Source organism: Enoplosus armatus, chromosome 17 (genome assembly GCF_043641665.1).
Source record: "Enoplosus armatus isolate fEnoArm2 chromosome 17, fEnoArm2.hap1, whole genome shotgun sequence".
NCBI lineage: Eukaryota > Metazoa > Chordata > Actinopteri > Centrarchiformes > Enoplosidae > Enoplosus > Enoplosus armatus.
The window spans coordinates 9,222,477-9,243,196 of NC_092196.1; the positions used below are offsets into that span (position 1 = coordinate 9,222,477).

Genomic DNA, 20,720 nt, shown 5'->3' on the forward strand with positions numbered 1-20,720 from the left:
TTTTGGTAATATCTTGTGGTTTGTGATATAGTTGTGCTAAATGACATAGTAACATGGTGATAGTCACCACCGACCTTCTCAAAATAATATGTTTTTGAGAAATTATCTCCTTAATCTCATTCTGTCTTTGTGTATCAACAATGATCTTACTGCAGTATTTATACTGGATGTTAAAATTTGAAGGCAAGCAAGATATTTGGAGTGTGGCACGCATTATGACATCAAAACCTGTTGGCTATATTTGTTCTGCCTTAAAAAGCGTCACTCTTTTTTTCTCCATTTGTATTCGCAGGGATTTGTAAGTTATTTACATACAGCCTTAGATGCACTACCATGTTACAGTTTTACAAGACAAATTGTCCAGGTGAGGCACACACTCACTCACCTCAGGTGTTTCACTCTCTTTATCTGAGTTTTTAATGAATGTACCGATAGTTGAGTTTGCACTGTCTCTTGTGTATTTGTTGTTGACTTTTATGTATTTTAAACGCCTAGCTAGGGATGCATATGCAAATTAACTTCGGCTATGAATGCTGTGGCGTGTGGCATTGGTTCATGCTACATGCACTCTATACAAATCTCTACACAGATAAACTTTAAAACAAAAAAATAAAAAAATCCATACTAACTACACTGCTCAAAAAAAATAAAGGAACACTTTGAAAACACATCAGATCTCAATGGGAAAAAAATCATGCTGGATATCTATACTGATATGGACTGTGTAATGTGTTAGGAAGAAAGGATGCCACATCGTTTGATGGAAATGAAAATTATCAACCTACAGAGGGCTGAATTCAAAGACACCCCGAAAATCAAAGTGAGAAAATGATGCGGCAGGCTAGTCCATTTTGCTGAAATTCCATTGCAGCAACTCAAAATGGTACTCAGTACTGTGTATTGCCCCCACGTGCTTGTAAGCATGCCTGACAACGTCAACGACCGAAACATAATGTCCCACAGGTATTCTATTGGATTCGGGTCATGCGAGCGTTGGGGCTAGTCAATGGTATCAATTCCTCATCCTCCAGGAACTGCCTGCATACTCTCGTCACATGAGGCCGGGCATTGTCGTGCACCAGGAGAAACCCAGGACCCACTGCACCAGCGTAGGTCTGACAATGGGTCCAAGGATTTCATCCCGATACCTAATGGCAGTCAGGGTGCCGTTGTCTAGCCTGTAGAGGTCTGTACGTCCCTCCATGGATATGCCTCCCCAGACCATCACTGAGCCATCACCAAACCGGTCATGCTGAACGGCAGCATAACGTTCTCCACAGCTTCTCCAGACCCTTTCACGTCTGTCACATGTGCTCAGGGTGAACCTGCTCTCATCTGTGAAAAGCACAGGGCGCCAGTGGCGGACCTGCCAATTCTGGTGTTCTATGGCAAATGCCAATTGAGCTTCACGGTGCCGGGCAGTGAGCACAGGGCCCACCAGAGGACGTCAGGCCCTCAGGCCACCCTCATGAAGTCTGTTTCTGATTGTCTGGTCAGAGACATTCACACCAGTGGCCTGCTGGAGGTCATTTTGTAGGGCTCTGGCAGTGCTCATCCTGTTTCTCCTTGCACAAAGGAGCAGATACCGTTCCTGCTGATGGGTCAAGGACCTTCTACGGCCCTGTCCAGCTCTCCTAGAGTGACTGCCTATCTCCTGGAATCTCCTCCATGCTCTTGAGACTGTGCTGGGAGACACAGCAAACCTTCTGGCAATGGCACGTATTGATGTGCCATCATGGAGGAGTTGGACTGCCTGTGCAACCTCTGTAGGGTCCAGGTATCGCCTCACGCTACCAGTAGTGACAATGACCCTAGCCAAATGCAAAACTAGTGAAAAACAGTCAGAAAAGATGAGGAGGGAAAAAATGTCAGTGGCCTCCACCTGGAAAACCATTCCTGTTTTGGGGGTCGTCTCATTGTTGCCCCTCTAGTGCACCTGTTGTTAATTTCATTAACATTAACAACCCTGTTACTTAACTGAACAGATCAATTTCCCAGAAGTTTAATTAACTTGATGCTATACTCTGATCAAAAAGTGTTCCTTTAATTTTTTTGAGCAGTGTATAACAGATGCATTTGATTCCTCAAAGTGAATATTTTATACGCTGTATTTTTCAACCTCAACTCAGCAAACTATGACACACAGTTCAGTCTGTGCAAAGCCAACTTAGAAATGATGACTTTGACAGCAAAAGAGCAGGATAAAGACTTTTCGATCCAATTTTCATGCCTAACATGGTCTTATATCAAAATATCCAAGAAGAATATCCAAGCCATGATCATTCAATCTGAAGCATGTCTACTTTTACATTACATTTAACATTTTATGTTTATGATTTGGTTTGGCAAAAATCTATTTAAGCTAATATAAAACTTTCCCCTTTATGCTGCCCGTCATTAATATTATAAAAAACCTCTTTATTTAAAAATGTTTTGATAATGTTGCTTTTTTTCCAAACTACAACATGTTGTTCTAAATACTTTTTAGTTTGTGTGGAATATTGTTGTGGGTGATCCTCTTACTCCTAAACAGATTTAAATTGAGTGAGGTAAATGTATAGCAGGATTCCATTCCGAATTTGCATTGGCTTGTGCAATGGTGCCAAACCTTGTAGCAACAGTTCTTGGATGCTGTACAAATTTCCTAAATGTACATATATGTAGCTTAAACAGTGATGATAGAGCGGGCCCTGTCATGTTGAACTGCTGTGCCTTTTCACTTCTCCTGGGTGAGTTCATTCATGTTTCATTTAGTTGATAATGTGTGAAAATTAATTAGTACACTACATTAAACATATTGTGAACCACGCAATGTTGTTATAATGTACAGTATGTCGTTGTAACAGGTGCTGTTATAATTTAGGCTTTTACATGCCTTTCACGAATGCATGTCTATTTCTTGTCATCAATATCAACAGCACCAGTTCAGCACTGAGCTAATTTTGTATAACAGTCTTGCATATATTTAGCTTCTTCATGTGAAGACTTTTAAAGAAGGCAGTAAAATTGGGTTACTGTGTAAATTCAATATATGCATAATCTGACAATTGAGGGCTATTCTATGTTTTTGTGCTTCATAGGTTCACTTTTCAACCTTGGCCATTGTGTCTTTCCTCCTGGTATGGATGATGTTTAATTGCAAACATCAGTCACAGATTCTGGTTATAGGTGAAATAGCAGTAAGTTTTGTTAATTATTATTGATATGTTTTGTTGTTCTATGCAGGTTCTTGTGATGGATACACGAACATAACTGAACCATGGCGCAACCTAATGTTTAGATCAACTACATTTCCCGGCTATCCGAAGAATGATGCACATCTTGTTGGGAAGTGGTGGCGCTTCACAGGGTTTGGTGGAGACAGAATTGTTACAAAGTGCCAAGGAAGTCCTGTTGGTGGTTCCAAATACGGCATTCGTGTTCCAATTATATATCCAACAACTGAATCTGAAACTCCAACAACAGCAAATGCAGTTGCTGATATCAACATCTGCGGTGTTTATCATACTACAATTAGCTTGGCCCTCTGTCCTGGAGGATTCTACATATACAAACCATCAAGTCACCGACAGGCCCCCTTTGTTTACGTAACTTGTAAGGAAAGATCACTCATTGTCATCCTTTGCTTTATAGTGTCCCACTCAAAGAGACCTACTTTTATCTTTTCACCATGAATATCGTGTGTGAGTTTGTTTCTGTGCATGCGTGTGTTATCTCTGTTTAGATCATTATGAGTGTAACCCAGACTCCTGTGGACCACTTGCTGAGTGTACTCCTAAAGGGGGCTGTATTTGTGTTCCTGGGTATGAAATCCCCCCAGAACACCTACCCACTGCAGATTCATATGGTTGCATTGGTGAGCACATTAATTTAATCTGAACTGTAGTAAATCACGATGATTTATAATGACTGTAATGATCTCTTCTTTTGCTGGAAGTACATTAAGATTCTTTATATACACATTCTGCAATTTGTGAGCATGTACTACATTTCCCTCCTTAAACGCCTACCTGTAACCTCTTTTGGCAGACATGTGAGTGAGTGCAGAGTGTCAGAGGACTGCAGGAATTTGTGGTCTTTCCTCCTATTGCAATAACACCATTGGAGCATACTTCTGTACCTGTCTGGATGGATTCAATGCAACAGATCCAGCATTACCACCTAGGGGGTCCAACCCATGCAAAGGTACCATTTAATAAATGTGCCAGTCTCACAGCCAGTCTTGAACTGCAGTGACATATTGTGTTTTCCTTAATAGATATTGACGAATGTCTTCACAATGTCTGTGGTGATCATGGGACCTGCCTCAACAACAAAGGAAGTTATGAGTGCGAATGCCATGAAGGCTACCACATTGTACCCGACGCATCTTCTGTTTGCCGAGGTCTGTTTACAGTAATGTTACACATCACCAGAGAATCAAGACTAGCTTTTCTTTCATGTTCCCTGAGCTTTTACAAAATGCAGTTAAATGTTATGTTGGAGTTCTTCTCCAGAAAGTTTGTCAAAACATTAATACCATCAACAACACTTGGTAATTTCATTTTTTTTATTGAAGAAAATATAAACTAATGTATTGCATTTGGAATGCTATGGAATAAAACTATCACCAGGAAACCAGAATGCAAATATATCCTTTAGACTTTCTGAAGTGATGACTTCAGGCTGACCCACTTAGTGTAAAATCATTGACCACTAATTTAGTCTTCGCCGTCACCACACGCTCCTATGCATTACTTGAACTGAGATGCCCACCTGTACAGCAGTTAGAGTCACAGTACATCAACAGTAACACCCGATTTCCTCAATGCAGGTCAGTTAACCCCCCTCACCATCAGATAGATCACCTTATTGTGGAAGAGAAACATGGTTCATACTGATCATTAGTAGACCTTTTTCCATTAACTTTTGTATATTCACAATTTCATGCCAACTGTGTTAATTGTTCCTCAGATATCGACGAGTGTTTCAACTCCACCGTCTGTGGCCCTGACTCTGTTTGCACCAACACACCTGGCGCTTACACCTGTGTATGTCAAGTGGGATTCACACCAACTCAACCAGACCAGGAACCCTCCGAGGCCAACATCTGTCTTGGTATTTGAAGTGATTGTTTTTCAGATGCAAGATGTCTTTCAGCATCTAGGAGCAGATGGAAAAACTGCAGTTCAATTGCCACTTTTTACATCTAGGTTGTAACAGAAGTCAAGAGTCATACACAAAGCTGTCTGGTTTATTGTTTCATTTGTGTGCTTCATCATGTATTTCTACAGTGTGTTGAAGATGCTACTGTCTGTGGACCTAATGGCAACTGCACAAACTCAGTTGGATCTTACATTTGCACCTGCTTCCCTGGTTATCAGTTGAACAACCCAGGCGTGATAGCCAGCGTTGATAACCCATGCACAGGTGTGTGAACATGTGTCACTATTAGTCTGACTTTTGATCTACTTTCATATATTTTACTATTATGTGTACTTTTTCTCTCTCTACAGATATAGATGAGTGCAGTGAGACACCGGGTATATGTGGTAAACATGCTGTGTGTAGTAATTCACCAGGGACCTTCTATTGTTCTTGTCCCGATGGATTCTACCCTTCAACTGGGGTCTTGTGGAGGATCGGGGTCTCGTTTTGTAAAAGTGAGCAAAGTCAAGTTTAAAGATAACTAAGATTTCAGAAAATGTAAAGATGTTCATGTAAATTATTATATAATCTTTTCTGAATTACTGACAGGTCTTCAAGATATTCTAGATGCAATAGTACCCCCTGAGGTAAGCCCAGATGGCATTTTTCATTTAAAGGTGGAGAATTGTGTTAACCATATTATGCATAATGATGTTCAAACTAATATCCCAGCTCCACTCAAATAACAGCAGGGTTTTAGGAAATCTAGATGCCAACTTGTTATTATGTTGAATTTACCAATCCTGTTCCATGATAAACTCAAACTGATGTCTCACTATTGTGAAATGAAAACATTGCAATACAAAGTTAGCTCATACCTTTCTCTGAAAACATAGATGTGAAATCATCAGCTTAAAGTGTAGTATATTAAACACATAGTTAATGCACTTTTATTGCAGGGTCAGACAAAAGAAAGAGCTTTCCTTGGCAATATGGATCAAGAACTTAAGAACAACACAGGTGTTGTCTTACCAGAAGCGGTATGTAGAAAACCTTGCTCTCACTAATAGATTACTCTATATTAATACTCAATTAATACAAAGGCTCTCCAAGGTGCAGGTCATCCAGAGAGACGGCCTCCCCAGACCTTTTCTCTACCTGATTGGCTACGGTGTCCCATTTGTGATTGTGGGTATTTCTGCTCTGGTGTATTCTGATGGATATGGTGCAACTGAGGCAGAGGTGTGAGTATTCTCATTCATTCAGTACTCATTCATATTCTCCTGTATGTCTGATGCGCATCTAGTTTGAAAGGATTGTGTGTTTGATTCTGTTGCAGGTGCTGGCTCTCTAGACAGCGCACTTTCAACTGGGCTTTAACAGGCCCTGTGATTTTTTTTTATCCTTGGAGTGAGTATATTGCATAGTAGCGATTGCATCCCATCTATTTGTATAACTTTAACTGGTCTGGGCAATTATTAGCTAACCACAAAACAAGCCAACATGCATTTTGACTAACCTTTTACAAAATATTGTTGTTGGGCATGATAAGGGTGATTTCTCTCATGAAGCTCTCTCAATGTCCTGCTGGATTTATGGCCCATTAATGTATTTTGTTCTTTCTTTTTTGGCAATGTGCTGTTCTATCTCAGCTCAGCCTCTGTGTCTTTTTGTCTTTAAGCTCAATTGGATATTGTTCTGTGCTACTCTATGGAGTCTGAGACCCACCTTGGCCAACATGAAAAGTGATGTTTCTCAATCCAAAGACACTAGGTATGAGTGTTGAAGAAGATTCATTTCTTGTTTCCAGTAAAGTTGAAGGTGATAATGTACATACATAACAATATATGTAGAGGAATATAGAGGAAGTTTCAACATAATTAAAGTGTTAAACATGTTGTACTCAGTAGCCATCTCTGTTTAAAGAGTTATACTTTGTTAAGATAAAAACTCTCAAAAACATTCTCATTGTTTACAGGTTGATTGTGTTCAAGATCCTGGCCCAGTTTGTTATACTGGGCTGTACCTGGATTCTGGGCCTCTACCAGACAAACCTTTTCTTTCAGGTCCTCTTTATAATTCTTAACTCCCAGCAGGGCACCTTCCTCTTCGTCGTCCACTGTGTGCTCAACAAGGAGGTAGACTTTATGCAGATGACTCAACTCTCGTTAATCTCGTTAATGTTTTCGATTCATAGAGCAGTGCTTCTAACAATGACAGCAATAAACTGTCAATAAGCTGTCTGTCTTTTTGGTTGCATTAACACATAACTCTAAGTAAGTTGTATTTCATTGTATTTTCTAGGTTAGAGAGGAATACATAAAATTGCTGACCTGTTCTTTCAATAAGCACAGAGAAGAAGGATCTGAGGTAAGTTTTAAACCAACACTGCATTAACAATTGTGAAGTGTTGATAATTATTGTAGCATACCTCTTTTTCTTTTTGAGGTGCCTTTGTAGCCTTTATGTGACTATCAATACTACAAAGACACAAAATAGTATGCTGAACAGACAAAACAACCCTCCACATTTGGCATTAAAACACATCCTGAGTGATCCTAGATGTGCCTGCATATGTGAATATATATTGTGTAGACGGCACTACTCAAAACATCTTGTTTGTGTCTGATCTGTAGAAAGTATATTATGAATATGAACAATTTCTTTCAACAGAAAGATGCGCCATCAGTCTCCGAGGACTTGGACAAGGCTGAAGAAAAGACAAAATGAATATGACAAAAGAGAGACAGACGACAGAGAGGAGAAATGCAAGCCTCATCCACTTTGGACCAGAAGTCATTACATATTTGGTAACACTTTATTATATGGCCCGCAACATGCAGTGTAATTATTTCTAATTTACAGTGTTTAAAAGTGTTTATCTTTTGTTCTAACGATGTACGTAGTACAGTATGCACCAACAGGTAAAAAGGAACAAGATGAGAAGTTAGGGCATAAGGGGGTAACAATCTGGGAACTTAAAATGAATTTAGACTGTAGGTGTTTTTTATCTATTGTATTATTATGGGGAACAGTGACCTACTCAACAACAATCTGGCATTCGAAAGGATGTATGTATATTGACATTGTTGTACTCTACTGGTACACTGTTAGTACAAATAATTACACTGTCATTTGCGAAGAATTACGCTGTATATTGCAGGCTGTATCATAAAATGTTGTCATTGTTGTGGTTGGGAATGACAGGTGTATCTACTATTATTCATTGTGTCATTTTCTGGTATGGATGATGTTGAATGGAAACACGAAAAAATCAAATCATCATTATTGCAGTTACTTTCCTTGTTCAGTGCAGGTTTTTTTTTCTCTTTTATTGATATAGGACACTTATTTCATCATCCAGAAACTTGAACTGAGTAACTATGCACATACATTCATAGCTTAGGACTTTCTAATACAACAGCAAGTAAAATCATCATGTTAACCACTGACCTCTGCAGTGCACAGATGCATGTTTGTAACAGGTCTAACAGATACTTATGTGGTGTTTCTTCAAATAGCTATAATCAGGTGTCCATGGAATTGGCATGCTTTTGCTAATGTCCGTGTAGAGGAAACCTGCTTGTTTTTAACTCTATCTGGCACAAGTGGGTAGCTCTGTATTCATGTGAACCATGACCATGAATGTCTCACAACAGAAAGTCAGATCATACTCACAAATGTAAGCTCTAGGTCTGCACTATGAATCAGTCCCTAAGATGGTTAAGATGGTTCTTGCATGACATTGTGAACTCATTTGTATATTTTGTGTGCTTTTTCTATTGTGGTTTTTATTGTTGAGTTAGTAGTTGTTTATTGAAATGTACCCAGTGTGTTTTGACACCCCATATTTTCCCTTTACAGATAGGTAGGGTATTATATATACCATATACTTCAGCTATTATATCTGTGGTATATTGGATATAGATGTGTGGAACAATGTCTGATGTTTATGACCAGACAAAGATACAACTCACATTACCTTTTCTGAAATTGTCTTTGGGCAGCATTAATGTATTGGTTTATTAAACCTTGGTACCAAAGTTGCTGTCCTGGCACACATCTGTACTAGAGGTGCTTGGTGACTGCATCTTTTCTCCTCTTAGCTTCCCCTTTGCTCTAAAATTGAAGGGGCGTTCAACAACAGGATTCTGCGAATTTGCATTGGTTTTTGCATTTACATCAAACCTTTTAAAAACAATTTTTGGTTGTTGTGCATATTTTACAATGCATACTTCAGACAGTCAGAACTGATCTGCAGATTTGACGTGTCATGATGAACTACTGTGCCTCTTCACTTCTCCTGGGTAAGTTAATTCCTGTTTTCGTATAGATGTGTGAGAATCTCCAAACTTATTAATTCAGGGCATCATATTTGACCAGCACCTATGAATTAATTCAAAAACTATGTCAGTAATTCTTATTTCTAATTTGAAGATGAGGTTGTGTGGTCCAAAAATTATTTATTTTAGAGCAAAGTTTTGAGATATAAAGAAAAGTCTAGTCATTCCAATCAAATAATGGTTATTATCATGATTAATGTCTTTTCATTTCAATTTTATAAATATACCCCTGGTACTTTTAAATGTGAACCTTTAAATGTGAAAATTTATTCTAAGCTACATCTCTATATTTAAAAAATGAATATTTGATCATCATTTCTTGTTGTTAAATCTAATACTTTATACAAAGTTAGCAAAATTATTTTCAAGGCACTGACAACTTCTCCTTAACTTTCAATTGTTTCTGTTTTTGTTAGGCTTGCTTGTAATCCCCGTCACTTGTGATTTTCCTCCTGGTATGGATTCTATTAATTTATATACTTATAGACAGCACAAAAATAGCTTCTAACAATGGGTGATTTAACTATGAAATGATCATCATTGCCAATGTTTCCTTGTTCATTGCAGGTTCATGTGATGGATACACCAACATAACTGAATCATGGCGAAACCAAGACTTTACATCTACTTCTTTCCCTGGCTTTCCCAAAGATGATAAGAATCTTGTTAACAATTGGTGGCGCTTCACAGGCATTGGTGGAGACAGAGTTGCTACAGCCTGTATAGGAAACAATCATGGTGGCACACAACATATGATTTATTTATCTTTTGCATATCCAACCACTGAGTCTGTGACCCCGAAAACAGGGACTGCTCATGGTAATGTTGGAAACTGTGGTGGAAGAAGTTGGTCAATGAGTGTGGCTTTGTGTCCTGGGGGATTCTACGTGTACAAACCATCACAACACCCATATGTCGCTATGGGTTACTTGACCTGTGAGTTGCTGCTAGTTGTAATCCTATGTTTTCAATTTCAGTGTAGTGTAGTCAACATATAAAAGAAAGGTTAAGTTAAGTTAAAAAACAAGAACAAAAACCCCAGCAACATGGTAAACTTCAAATATTGAGCACAGCAAGACATCCAGGAAGCCACAGAAGAGTTTGCCAAAGAGTTTGATGAACCCCACGTGATGGTGGGAGAGCTTTACCCGATAGTGACATGACTCCTCTTGTCTTTTCCACCATGCTAGCCTTTAAAAGCAAACTTCCCAGGAATTGTGGAAGTGAGTTGTTAGAATCGTATCTCAACCCCTGTTACGGTGGCAACCCCTCCATAATAGTTGCTGCACGTCTTATCCGAAATGACACTGGCAGAGCCGCAAAAGTACCTCGCAATTCAGTGCCAAAGAACTTCAGCCGACTCATGTAGGTGGCTGCTGCCACTTATTTCTACCATAGGACAACCTGGGTGCATTTGCAGCATTCTTAATTAATTTCCTTGTTCTGCATACTTACTCCACATTGAGGGAAGAACCAGCCCTCTATACCTTCTTTAGCCACCACACATCACCGATCTGTGTGTGACACTCAGTGAATTTTCGTATTTGTTTTACAGCTGTTTGTAATGGTTGTGCATAGGGAAAGGCTTTCTGGGTCATGTGACCCACAGTTTTGACCGTCTGCCACTATGTTAGATAATAGTTGTAACATTTTGTCGTTAACATTTTCTTTGAACACCAACAATGATGAGATTCGTCATTATCATCTATACTCACTTTTACATGATAAACAGTCGTTACTATAGCTGGAGGATTGTACAACTCATTTTGTTTTTTAAAATTATTGTTTATTACATGATCATATTAGAATCACTTTATCTCTGTTTAGATCATTACGAGTGTAACCCAGACTCCTGTGGACCACTTGCTCAGTGTACTCCTAGCGGGGGCTGTGTTTGTGTTCCTGGGTATGAAATCCCCCCAGAACACCTACCCACTCCAGATTCATATGGTTGTGTTGGTAAGTACATTTGACTTCATCTAAATGGTAGAAAACGTGTGAATTATAGTCACCAAATAATTGACTCATGACTCAGCAAATGCATTTTTGCACTTAAACGCAGACAATGCAGGCAGAGTGGTACAGTTTAATAATTTATTGTCAAAGCCAGGCTTACAGGCAGGTGCTGGTAGGCATGCAGGCATGCAGGCAAACAGGTAGGGCAGACAGGCGGGGACGTGGGCGGGACCACTCTGGGGGCTGTCCTGAGGTTGACAGGTCTACTGTGAGGGGTTGTAGCTACTCCACCAACCAAGGCTTCTTATCAGTACTGGAGGTGGTTTAGCAGTAATTAAGAGGGCAATGAATAGCATCAGGCACCACATTTAGCTCCTCCATAGAAAATGTTTCATCTGTTGGGTCCATGCCTGGCCAGGCCATGCTGTCATGAATCAGGAAATGCAGGACTGGACCCAAACACAGACAATGCAGGCAGAGTAGGAGAGTTCAATAGTTTAATGTCAAAGCAAGACTTACAGGCAGGTGCTGGTGGGAAGGTAGGCAGACAGGTACAGGTAAGCAGACAGACAGGTTTAGGTACATGTAGACAGGTTCAGTTATATGTACCGGTGGCTTGAAAGCAAAAGTACAAATAATATGGCAACTTTGACAATCTGGCAAAGTGTGGGAGAAAATGGACTGGTAAATATACTGCTAGGCTGGGAAAGTTGAAAAGGTCGGAACGGGGGGCAGATGAGGGAGTAGAAACAGGTCAGCAGGTTGATGAGAGTAAAGTGATCAGGATGGATGGGGAAAATCCAAGGTCATCTGGTGGACAGGTAGAAAATGGCAATGAAGGGAAATGTGGCTGGAGGGTTGGACGGAGACGCACAATTGTAGAAATTACACCGATTACAGTGGGGACATTGTGGAGTAGTTTATCCGTGGTACCAGCCATTGCAAGACAGTAACTCTGATGCAGGAAATACATCAAGGGACCTGATGTGCTCTTTAAATTTGCAGTTATAGTGTACCATCCTTTTTAAAATCCTGTCCGTAATATATCTTGTCAGATATTGATGAGTGCCAGAGGACTGCAGGTATTTGTGGTCCTAACTCTGATTGTAATAACACCATTGGAGCATACTTCTGTACCTGTCTGGATGGATTCAATGCAACAGATCCAGCATTACCACCTGGAAAGTCCAACCCATGCGAAGGTACCATTTAAAAAGATCTATCTCTGTCTCTCACTCTTACATCACATTTATGCAAGTTACAAAATTTGTTCAGAGATTAATATGAGTTTATTGTCAATTTTCTCCATAGATATTAATGAATGTCTTGACAATGTCTGTGGTGATCATGGGACCTGTGTCAACAACCCAGGAAGTTATGTGTGTGAATGCCATGAAGGCTACCACATTGTAGCTGACGCAACCCCTGTTTGCCAAGGTCTGTACTATACTATATTGTACTTTACAAATGTAATATGCAGTGAGCAAGGGATAATCGACAATGAGCCATTTGTTTGTCAGAAAACACATGTTGAGCTCTACAGGCATTGACAATCAACTGAAGGCTACAAACCATAAATAATATTGAAATCTAAAACTATGGGTGAACAAACAGCCCCTAACTGTGGAGGCCAGTCATGTTACAATGGTGGTGAAAAGCTGGGAAGGTATAGTGGACTACACGCACAATTTAGTCAGCTTTCTTGGTCATCAACAACTACAGGCTAATGGCTAACATACTGTGTCAGATGCTAATAAAATAATGATTTTATCTTTAATTGAATATTGTAATCCATTACAGTAGGAGATGCACATTTAGTGTAGAATTTGGACAAAACACTTCAGGAACATGTTTCAGCCAGTGAGGAAAAGAGGTTGGATTTTGGGTATTCGTTATTTGACAGTATATAATCTACAGGGAAATGTAATTTCACTGTATCCTTTTAGCCTAGTCAAAACCTGGGATGATACACCACAGGGCCAATTTTTAGTTTAATGAGAACATTGTCACTAACAGTAATTGTCCCTTTCTCAGATATCGATGAGTGTTTCAACTCAACTGTTTGTGGTCCTGATTCTGTTTGCACCAACACGCCTGGAGCTCATGCCTGTGCATGTCAACTGGGTTACACACCAACTGAGCCAGCCGAAGAACCCAGCGAGACCAACATCTGTATTGGTATTTGCACCACAGTAGCAAACCTCAGAGTTCAAACGTCTGTCATGGATTACTGTTAGCCATTTTGAGTATTTTTTTCAAAATGAGAGAGAAGAAGAAAATAAACATTCAAGAAGTAAACATTTAAGCAAAAAGCAAACATTTTATGTTGGAGAATTTTTTTTTGATATATGTTATTCCACTGTCTTACTGTTGTGGGAAGCTCAGGTCTCTACTACACCAGCAAGACCGTTGTGTAAAATGAAATAAATCCCAGGTTGTCAGAGGAAACTGAATCACAGGGTACACTCCAAAACCTAGCCTGCACAGTGCTGGTTTTTACCAAATGAGCATGAATTTTACATGTTAATATGTTCTATTACTAGTACAAAACATTCCCCAAAACTAGTTACCACAACTTCAACCACACAACCTGCCATTGTTTGATCTTCAGCTAATGGAATTATAACGTAATACTGCATCTGCAGCTTGCATTTCATTAAAAAGGGTCATCCCCACACTCCAATATGGCACGTTGGCAAGGCAAATTGGAGCGCATCAAATGTGCACTGCTAGCTGTGTGAGGAGGGAATAATGTTGAGGAGAAGGCAGGTTGAATTTAGAAACACAACCAGGCACAGCTAGGTGGGATTTCAATAATCTCAACAAGTTACATCAAGAGCTTGGATTAAAAGGAGCGCTGTGAAAGGAAGTACCACATGCAGCATATGTAAATAATAAAAATATACTTTTGTGTTGTCTTTGAAAAGGGTGTATTGCTTCTTTTGTGTACAATGCATTTTTTAATGTATGTATTTTTATAGATGTTGATGAGTGTGTTGAAGATGCTACTGTCTGTGGACCTAATTCCAACTGTACAAATTCAATTGGATCTTACATTTGCACCTGCTTCCCTGGTTATCAGCTGAACAAGCCAGACGTGATAGCCAGCGTTGCCAACCCATGCACAGGTGTGTGCGCTTGTTCAGTATCTGTGTGACATACACTGTGCTTCTGCTGTTTGTGTACATATTGATCAAAGGACCCATACGAACAGATAACCCTGTGTGTGCTCTCTCCTCTACAGATATAGATGAGTGCAGTGAGACACCGGATATATGTGGTAAACATACTGTGTGTACTAATTCACCAGGGACCTTCTATTGTTCTTGTCCCGATGGATTCTACCCTTCAACTGGGGTCTTGTGGAGGATCGGGGTCTCGTTTTGTAAAAGTGAGCAAAGTCAAGTTTAAAGATAACTAAGATTTCAGAAAATGTAAAGATGTTCATGTGAATTATTATATAATCTTTTCTGAATTACTGACAGGTCTTCAAGATATTCTAGATGCAATAGTACCCCCTGAGGTAAGCCCAGATGGCATTTTTCATTTAAAGGTGGAGAATTGTGTTAACCATATTATGCATAATGATGTTCAAACTAATATCCCAGCTCCACTCAAATAACAGCAGGGTTTTAGGAAATCTAGATGCTAACTTGTTATTATGTTGAATTTACCAATCCTGTTCCATGATAAACTCAAACTAATGTCTCACTATTGTGAAATGTAAACATTGCAATACAAAGTTAGCTCATACCTTTCTCTGAAAACATAGATGTCAAACCATCAGCTTAAAGTGTAGTATATTAGACACATAGTTAATGCACTTTTATTGCAGGGTCAGACAAAAGAAAGAGCTTTCCTTGGCAATATGGATCAAGAACTTAAGAACAACACAGGTGTTGTCTTACCAGAAGCGGTATGTAGAAAACCTTGCTCTCACTAATAGATTACTCTATATTAATACTCAATTTTAATTGAACGTGTGTTTTAAGTGGAGAGACAGATCACATAGTTACTGACTGTTAGTCTAAAGACATGATGGACACTGCAATTATGTTCCATCTAACACTTTTCTCTCCGTCCGTCTGTCTTTGCAGACAGTGGCAAACTGCTTTTCTGCATCTATGGTACGTGACATCCAACAAAATTAGAACTTTATGTTTTTGTTTGTCTTCATATGTATTCATTACAACAACTTAAATTCTTACAGGAAGTGTCAGGTGTTGGACCACGGGCCAAGTCAATCAGGGTGAGTAGTGAAGGAGATGGGGAGACCGGCAGTGTGATCCTGGGCGTCTCAGACCTCCTAGTTGCTGCGATGATACCGTCAACGTCAATTCAGAACCAAACAAACAAAGCAGTGCAGACTTCAACAGTGGGTAAGAGGGGTTACACTTAGTATAGATGGACAATATTTGACTTCTCAGTGAATATTAACTATACCTGCTGTAATTTTCATCCATGTGCAAGATTTGAGCCTACATACCATTGGTCCAGGGAGTCATGATGACAGCAGTGCCCCCCTTTCTGCCAAAGGACAGACCATGGAAATCAACTTGCAGGCTCTAGCCAGCGCTAACAATGGTGGGTGAGAGAGAGTTGATCATGAAGATCATCAACACAAATAACGTTTACAGATTTGAGTTTATTTCTTGTATCATGTGGACACTCCCAGGTTCTGCAGCAGCTGCCTTTATGACACTGGATGGGATGGAGAGTCTTCTTAGTCATCAATACTTTAAAACAGAGAACAAGACCGAGATGTACTCGGATGTTTTTACTGCGATCTTACCAACAATAAACAACACCAACCTCACTGAGCCTGTCAACTTTACCATCCAACATAAGAAGGTGTAGCATCAACCAAAATCTAACGATTGTACAGCTATTTATCCATCGAAAAAGACGCAAACTTTTAATGTATGTATTCAATGTATCTAATCTTGCTCTCTCAGAAAGTACCTGAATCTGGAATAGTGACTTGTGTGTACTGGGAAGACAAAAGCAAGAAGGAAGAAGAGGGACAAGAAGATGAGGAAGGAAAAGAGGGCGAGACGATGCGTTGGTCAGTAGAAGGCTGTTGGGTTGCATACTCTGATGAGAACTACACAGTGTGCAGCTGCTCTCACCTTTCAACCTTTGCCCTCATCATGCAGATTGGGGAGGTATATCAGATTTCTGTGTACTTTTAAAATCCTAACTGATCATTTTTCATTATGCTCACACCACCGTTTGACAAATGTGGGCTACAATAAAATCTTCTAGTGTGTACCAAGGTGAAGACAAAGTTGCAGATCCAAGGTCAGATTGATCAGAATCTGTGTGTGTGTCTTCTGCCTTCTCAGCCTCCACCAGAGGATCCTTTCCTAGAGTGGCTAAGCCGAATATGTGTGATTGTCGGACTTTTCTTCTTTGCGTTGGCCATCCTCACCTTCCTCCTGTGTAGCTGGAACCCCAAGATCAACAACACCGCCCGCCTTCACCTCTGCCTCAGCCTCTCCTTGTCCCATCTGCTGCTGCTGTGGAATGACAGATATGTTGAACATGAGGTAGAGTAAGATGCAGATTGTTGTTTTTGCTTTCAGAAATACTTCATGGGCCCTCACACATGCATTAAATGTGACTAAAATTAAGTGAACAAATTCTCTGCTGAGGCTGTATCCACTTGCATGACGCTTGGGGCATTTGAATGAAAGGATGAGGCATCTTAATGTTTTCAAGATACTCCTTATGCGTCTCCACAGCTGGCCTGCACCGTCATGGCGGGGCTTCTCCACTTCTTAGTTGTTGCAAGTTTTGTGTGGATGCAGCTGGAGGCTCTACAACTCTACCTGTTGGTCCGAAGGCTCTCCAAGGTGCAGGTCATCCAGAGAGACGGCCTCCCCAGACCTTTGCTCTACCTGATTGGCTACGGTGTCCCATTTGTGATTGTGGGTATTTCTGCTCTGGTGTATTCTGATGGATATGGTGCAACTGAGGCAGAGGTGTGAGTATTCTCATTCATTCAGTACTCATTCATATTCTCCTGTATGTCTGATGCGCATCTAGTTTGAAAGGATTGTTTGTTTGATTCTGTTGCAGGTGCTGGCTCTCTAGACAGCGCAATTTCAACTGGGCTTTAACAGGCCCTGTGATTTTTATCCTTGGAGTGAGTATATTGCATAGTAGCGATTGCATCCCATCTATTTGTATAACTTTAACTGGTCTGGGCAATTATTAGCTAACCACAAAACAAGCCAACATGCATTTTGACTAACCTTTTACAAAATATTGTTGTTGGGCATGATAAGGGTGATTTCTCTCATGAAGCTCTCTCAATGTCCTGCTGGATTTATGGCCCATTAATGTATTTTGTTCTTTCTTTTTTGGCAATATGCTGTTCTATCTCAGCTCAGCCTCTGTGTCTTTTTGTCTTTAAGCTCAATTGGATATTGTTCTGTGCTACTCTATGGAGTCTGAGACCCACCTTGGCCAACATGAAAAGTGATGTTTCTCAATCCAAAGACACCAGGTATGAGTGTTGAAGAAGATTAATTTCTTGTTTCCAGTAAAGTTGAAGGTGATAATGTACATACATAACAATATATGTAGAGGAATATAGAGGAAGTTTCAACATAATTAAAGTGTTAAACATGTTGTACTCAGTAGCCATCTCTGTTTAAAGAGTTATACTTTGTTAAGATAAAAACTCTCAAAAACATTCTCATTGTTTACAGGTTGATTGTGTTCAAGATCCTGGCCCAGTTTGTTATACTGGGCTGTACCTGGATTCTGGGCCTCTACCAGACAAACCTTTTCTTTCAGGTCCTCTTTATAATTCTTAACTCCCAGCAGGGCACCTTCCTCTTCATCGTCCACTGTGTGCTCAACAAGGAGGTAGACTTTATGCAGATGACTCGACTCTCGTTAATCTTCTCTCTGATATGTTTTCGATTCATAGAGCAGTGCTTCTAACAATGACAGCAATAAACTGTCAATAAGCTGTCTGTCTTTTTGGTTGCATTAACACATAACTCTAAGTAAGTTGTATTTCATTGTATTTTCTAGGTTAGAGAGGAATACATGAAATGGCTGACCTGTTCTTTCAATAAGCACAGAGAAAGAGGATCTGAGGTAAGTTTTAAACCAACACTGCATTAATAATTGTGAAGTGTTGATAATTATTTTAGCACACCTCTTTTTCTTTTTGAGGTGTCTTTGTCAAGATTACAAAGACACAAAATAGTATGCTCAACAGACACAACACACATCCTCGGTGATCCTCGATTCTGATCTAAAAGTTTTCTTTCAAATGTCTTGCTGGATTTATGGTTTGTGTAATGTTGCATGAATTTCACCCCCTATTTTAATGGCTTATAAAAAGAATATGAACAATGTATTTCAACAGAAAGATGCGCCATCAGTCTCTGAGGACTTGGACAAGGCTGAAGAACAGACAAAATGAATATGACAAAAGAGAGACGGACGACAGAGAGGAGAAATGGAAGCCTTATCCAGCCTTGTGGTTGGAAATGACAAGTCATCAAATGTACATATGTGCGTCTACTTCAGTTGTATCTACTATTATTCATTGTGTCATTTTCTGGTATGTACAATGTTAACTTGGAGACAGAACCAGCCCTGACCTCCCTGGTGCCCTAAGCAGGCCTGTGAGCCATTTGCCATTGCCACACAGTCATACCTGACACCCCAGTGCTCCCTGACAACCCCCCCCCCCCCCCCCCCAAAACAGTTTGCTCCTTTTGCATCTGTCAGTCTAAGAATAAGTAGAACTATACAGACCAGAATGAGGTGTAAACAAACAATATTTTTTCTACAGAATACTAAGATAAGTGAATATTACTGTGAGTACTGGCTGAGGCTGGATGTGGATCACCTGAGTCTGTGCTTGTACAGGCTTATGATTCAGCATCTCCTCTACTGACAAACTTAAGCATAACACCTGCTGTAAATTATAGATAACAATAGATAACCATTGTCTTGTATTAAAATTATATGTGCCTATGAGGAGTGACATCATCCCCAAATATGGCACTTTCTACGAATGGTGATGCCATTTTCCAAGAGAATTGATTGGCCAGTAGGTGGTGCTTTTATACGAGTTGATCTATTATGTCGAACATAACAGGAGCCGGTTAGGTGTGCAGCATAAATTACCATGGTGATTTACCCCAGCACGAAGTGAACCACCGTCATAAGCCTGAAAACATGAAGTTACCTCGCTAACCCCAAATCCTGGTTCATAGTACAGGCCTCTGGTAGCTCTGAGCAAATGGATCACTTACCTGCTTTCCTACAGAACATGATTAAGTGTTGATACCATTTATTAGTTTTAGAAACAAGATTGACAGAATCAACTCAGGAAGGGTAGTTGTGATCTTATGACGTATTGATTTTCTGAATTCAGTGCGCTCCCTCTCAGCTCCACTTTATCTTTGTCTATTGTTCGCTCTTTCTCCTGCACTGTGCATATTTTCTCCACACTGCTTGGCCACGCGTGCATGTGTTTACATGTGCAGGTTGCCCAATATTTTACAATGTACAATATAGACATTGGATAGTCAGGACTGCTCAGCCTTGTTTTGTTTGATGTGAAGATGACCTACTGTCACTTCTCCTGGGTGGGTTAATTCATGTTTTCATATAAATCATATGTGAGGGATTCCAAACTTATCAACTGAAGGTAGTTCATCAGACTAGTCCCCATGAAATTATTTCATAATCTATTTCAAAAAGTGCTATTCATTTTCAATTTGAAATAATCATTCAGAGGTGTTTTTAATCAAAGTTTTGTTTTGTCTCTAAAGAGACATGTTCTGTTGGCAAATCATTTGAATCAGTAAATATTATTAGATTATGAGTCACGCTTTAATATTTATTTGAGAAAGACATTGTTGGTACTTCATGGCAACTTAAAAATGAAGTATTTATAACTATTATATGTTAATGTATTTTAAATCTACATCAAAATATTTTGAAAATGAAGTCGGTATTTAGTTAATATTTTGAGATGAAGAATGTAACCTTTCTAATGGCTTGTCAAAAAATATGTCAAAAAGATTAAAGGCCATATTAGAAATGCAATCATTTTCAGTTTTTTCCATAACTTTCCATTGTTTCTGTTTGTTTTAGGTTTACTAGTCATACCTGTAACTCATGATTTTCCTGCTGGTGTGAAGGATGTTCACTTGAAACAAAACGAAAAGCTTCTATCTATGACTGAAACAACCATAAATTCATCCTTATTGCTGTTTGCCTTCATATAGGTTCATGTGACGGATACACCAACATAAC

At 39.6% G+C, this 20,720-nt stretch overlaps 1 protein-coding gene and 1 pseudogene across 1 annotated transcript; both read left to right on the forward strand.

The window, feature by feature from the left end:
* Positions 1-922: 922 nt before the first annotated feature.
* LOC139299942 (adhesion G protein-coupled receptor E1-like) lies at positions 923-7,857 on the forward strand (annotated as a pseudogene).
* Positions 7,858-9,403: 1,546 nt separating this feature from the next.
* Positions 9,404-18,870, forward strand: LOC139299943 (adhesion G protein-coupled receptor E1-like). Its single transcript, XM_070922895.1, has 23 exons — positions 9,404-9,434; positions 9,887-9,925; positions 10,038-10,406; positions 11,298-11,429; positions 12,482-12,628; positions 12,738-12,863; positions 13,461-13,604; positions 14,408-14,554; positions 14,671-14,817; positions 14,912-14,949; positions 15,262-15,342; positions 15,524-15,553; positions 15,637-15,805; positions 15,897-16,010; positions 16,102-16,277; positions 16,382-16,591; positions 16,772-16,975; positions 17,171-17,412; positions 17,508-17,574; positions 17,846-17,937; positions 18,143-18,302; positions 18,474-18,539; positions 18,814-18,870. Exons 1-23 carry the CDS (start codon positions 9,404-9,406, stop codon positions 18,868-18,870), a joined length of 2,988 nt encoding a protein of 995 aa, XP_070778996.1.
* Positions 18,871-20,720: the final 1,850 nt, after the last annotated feature.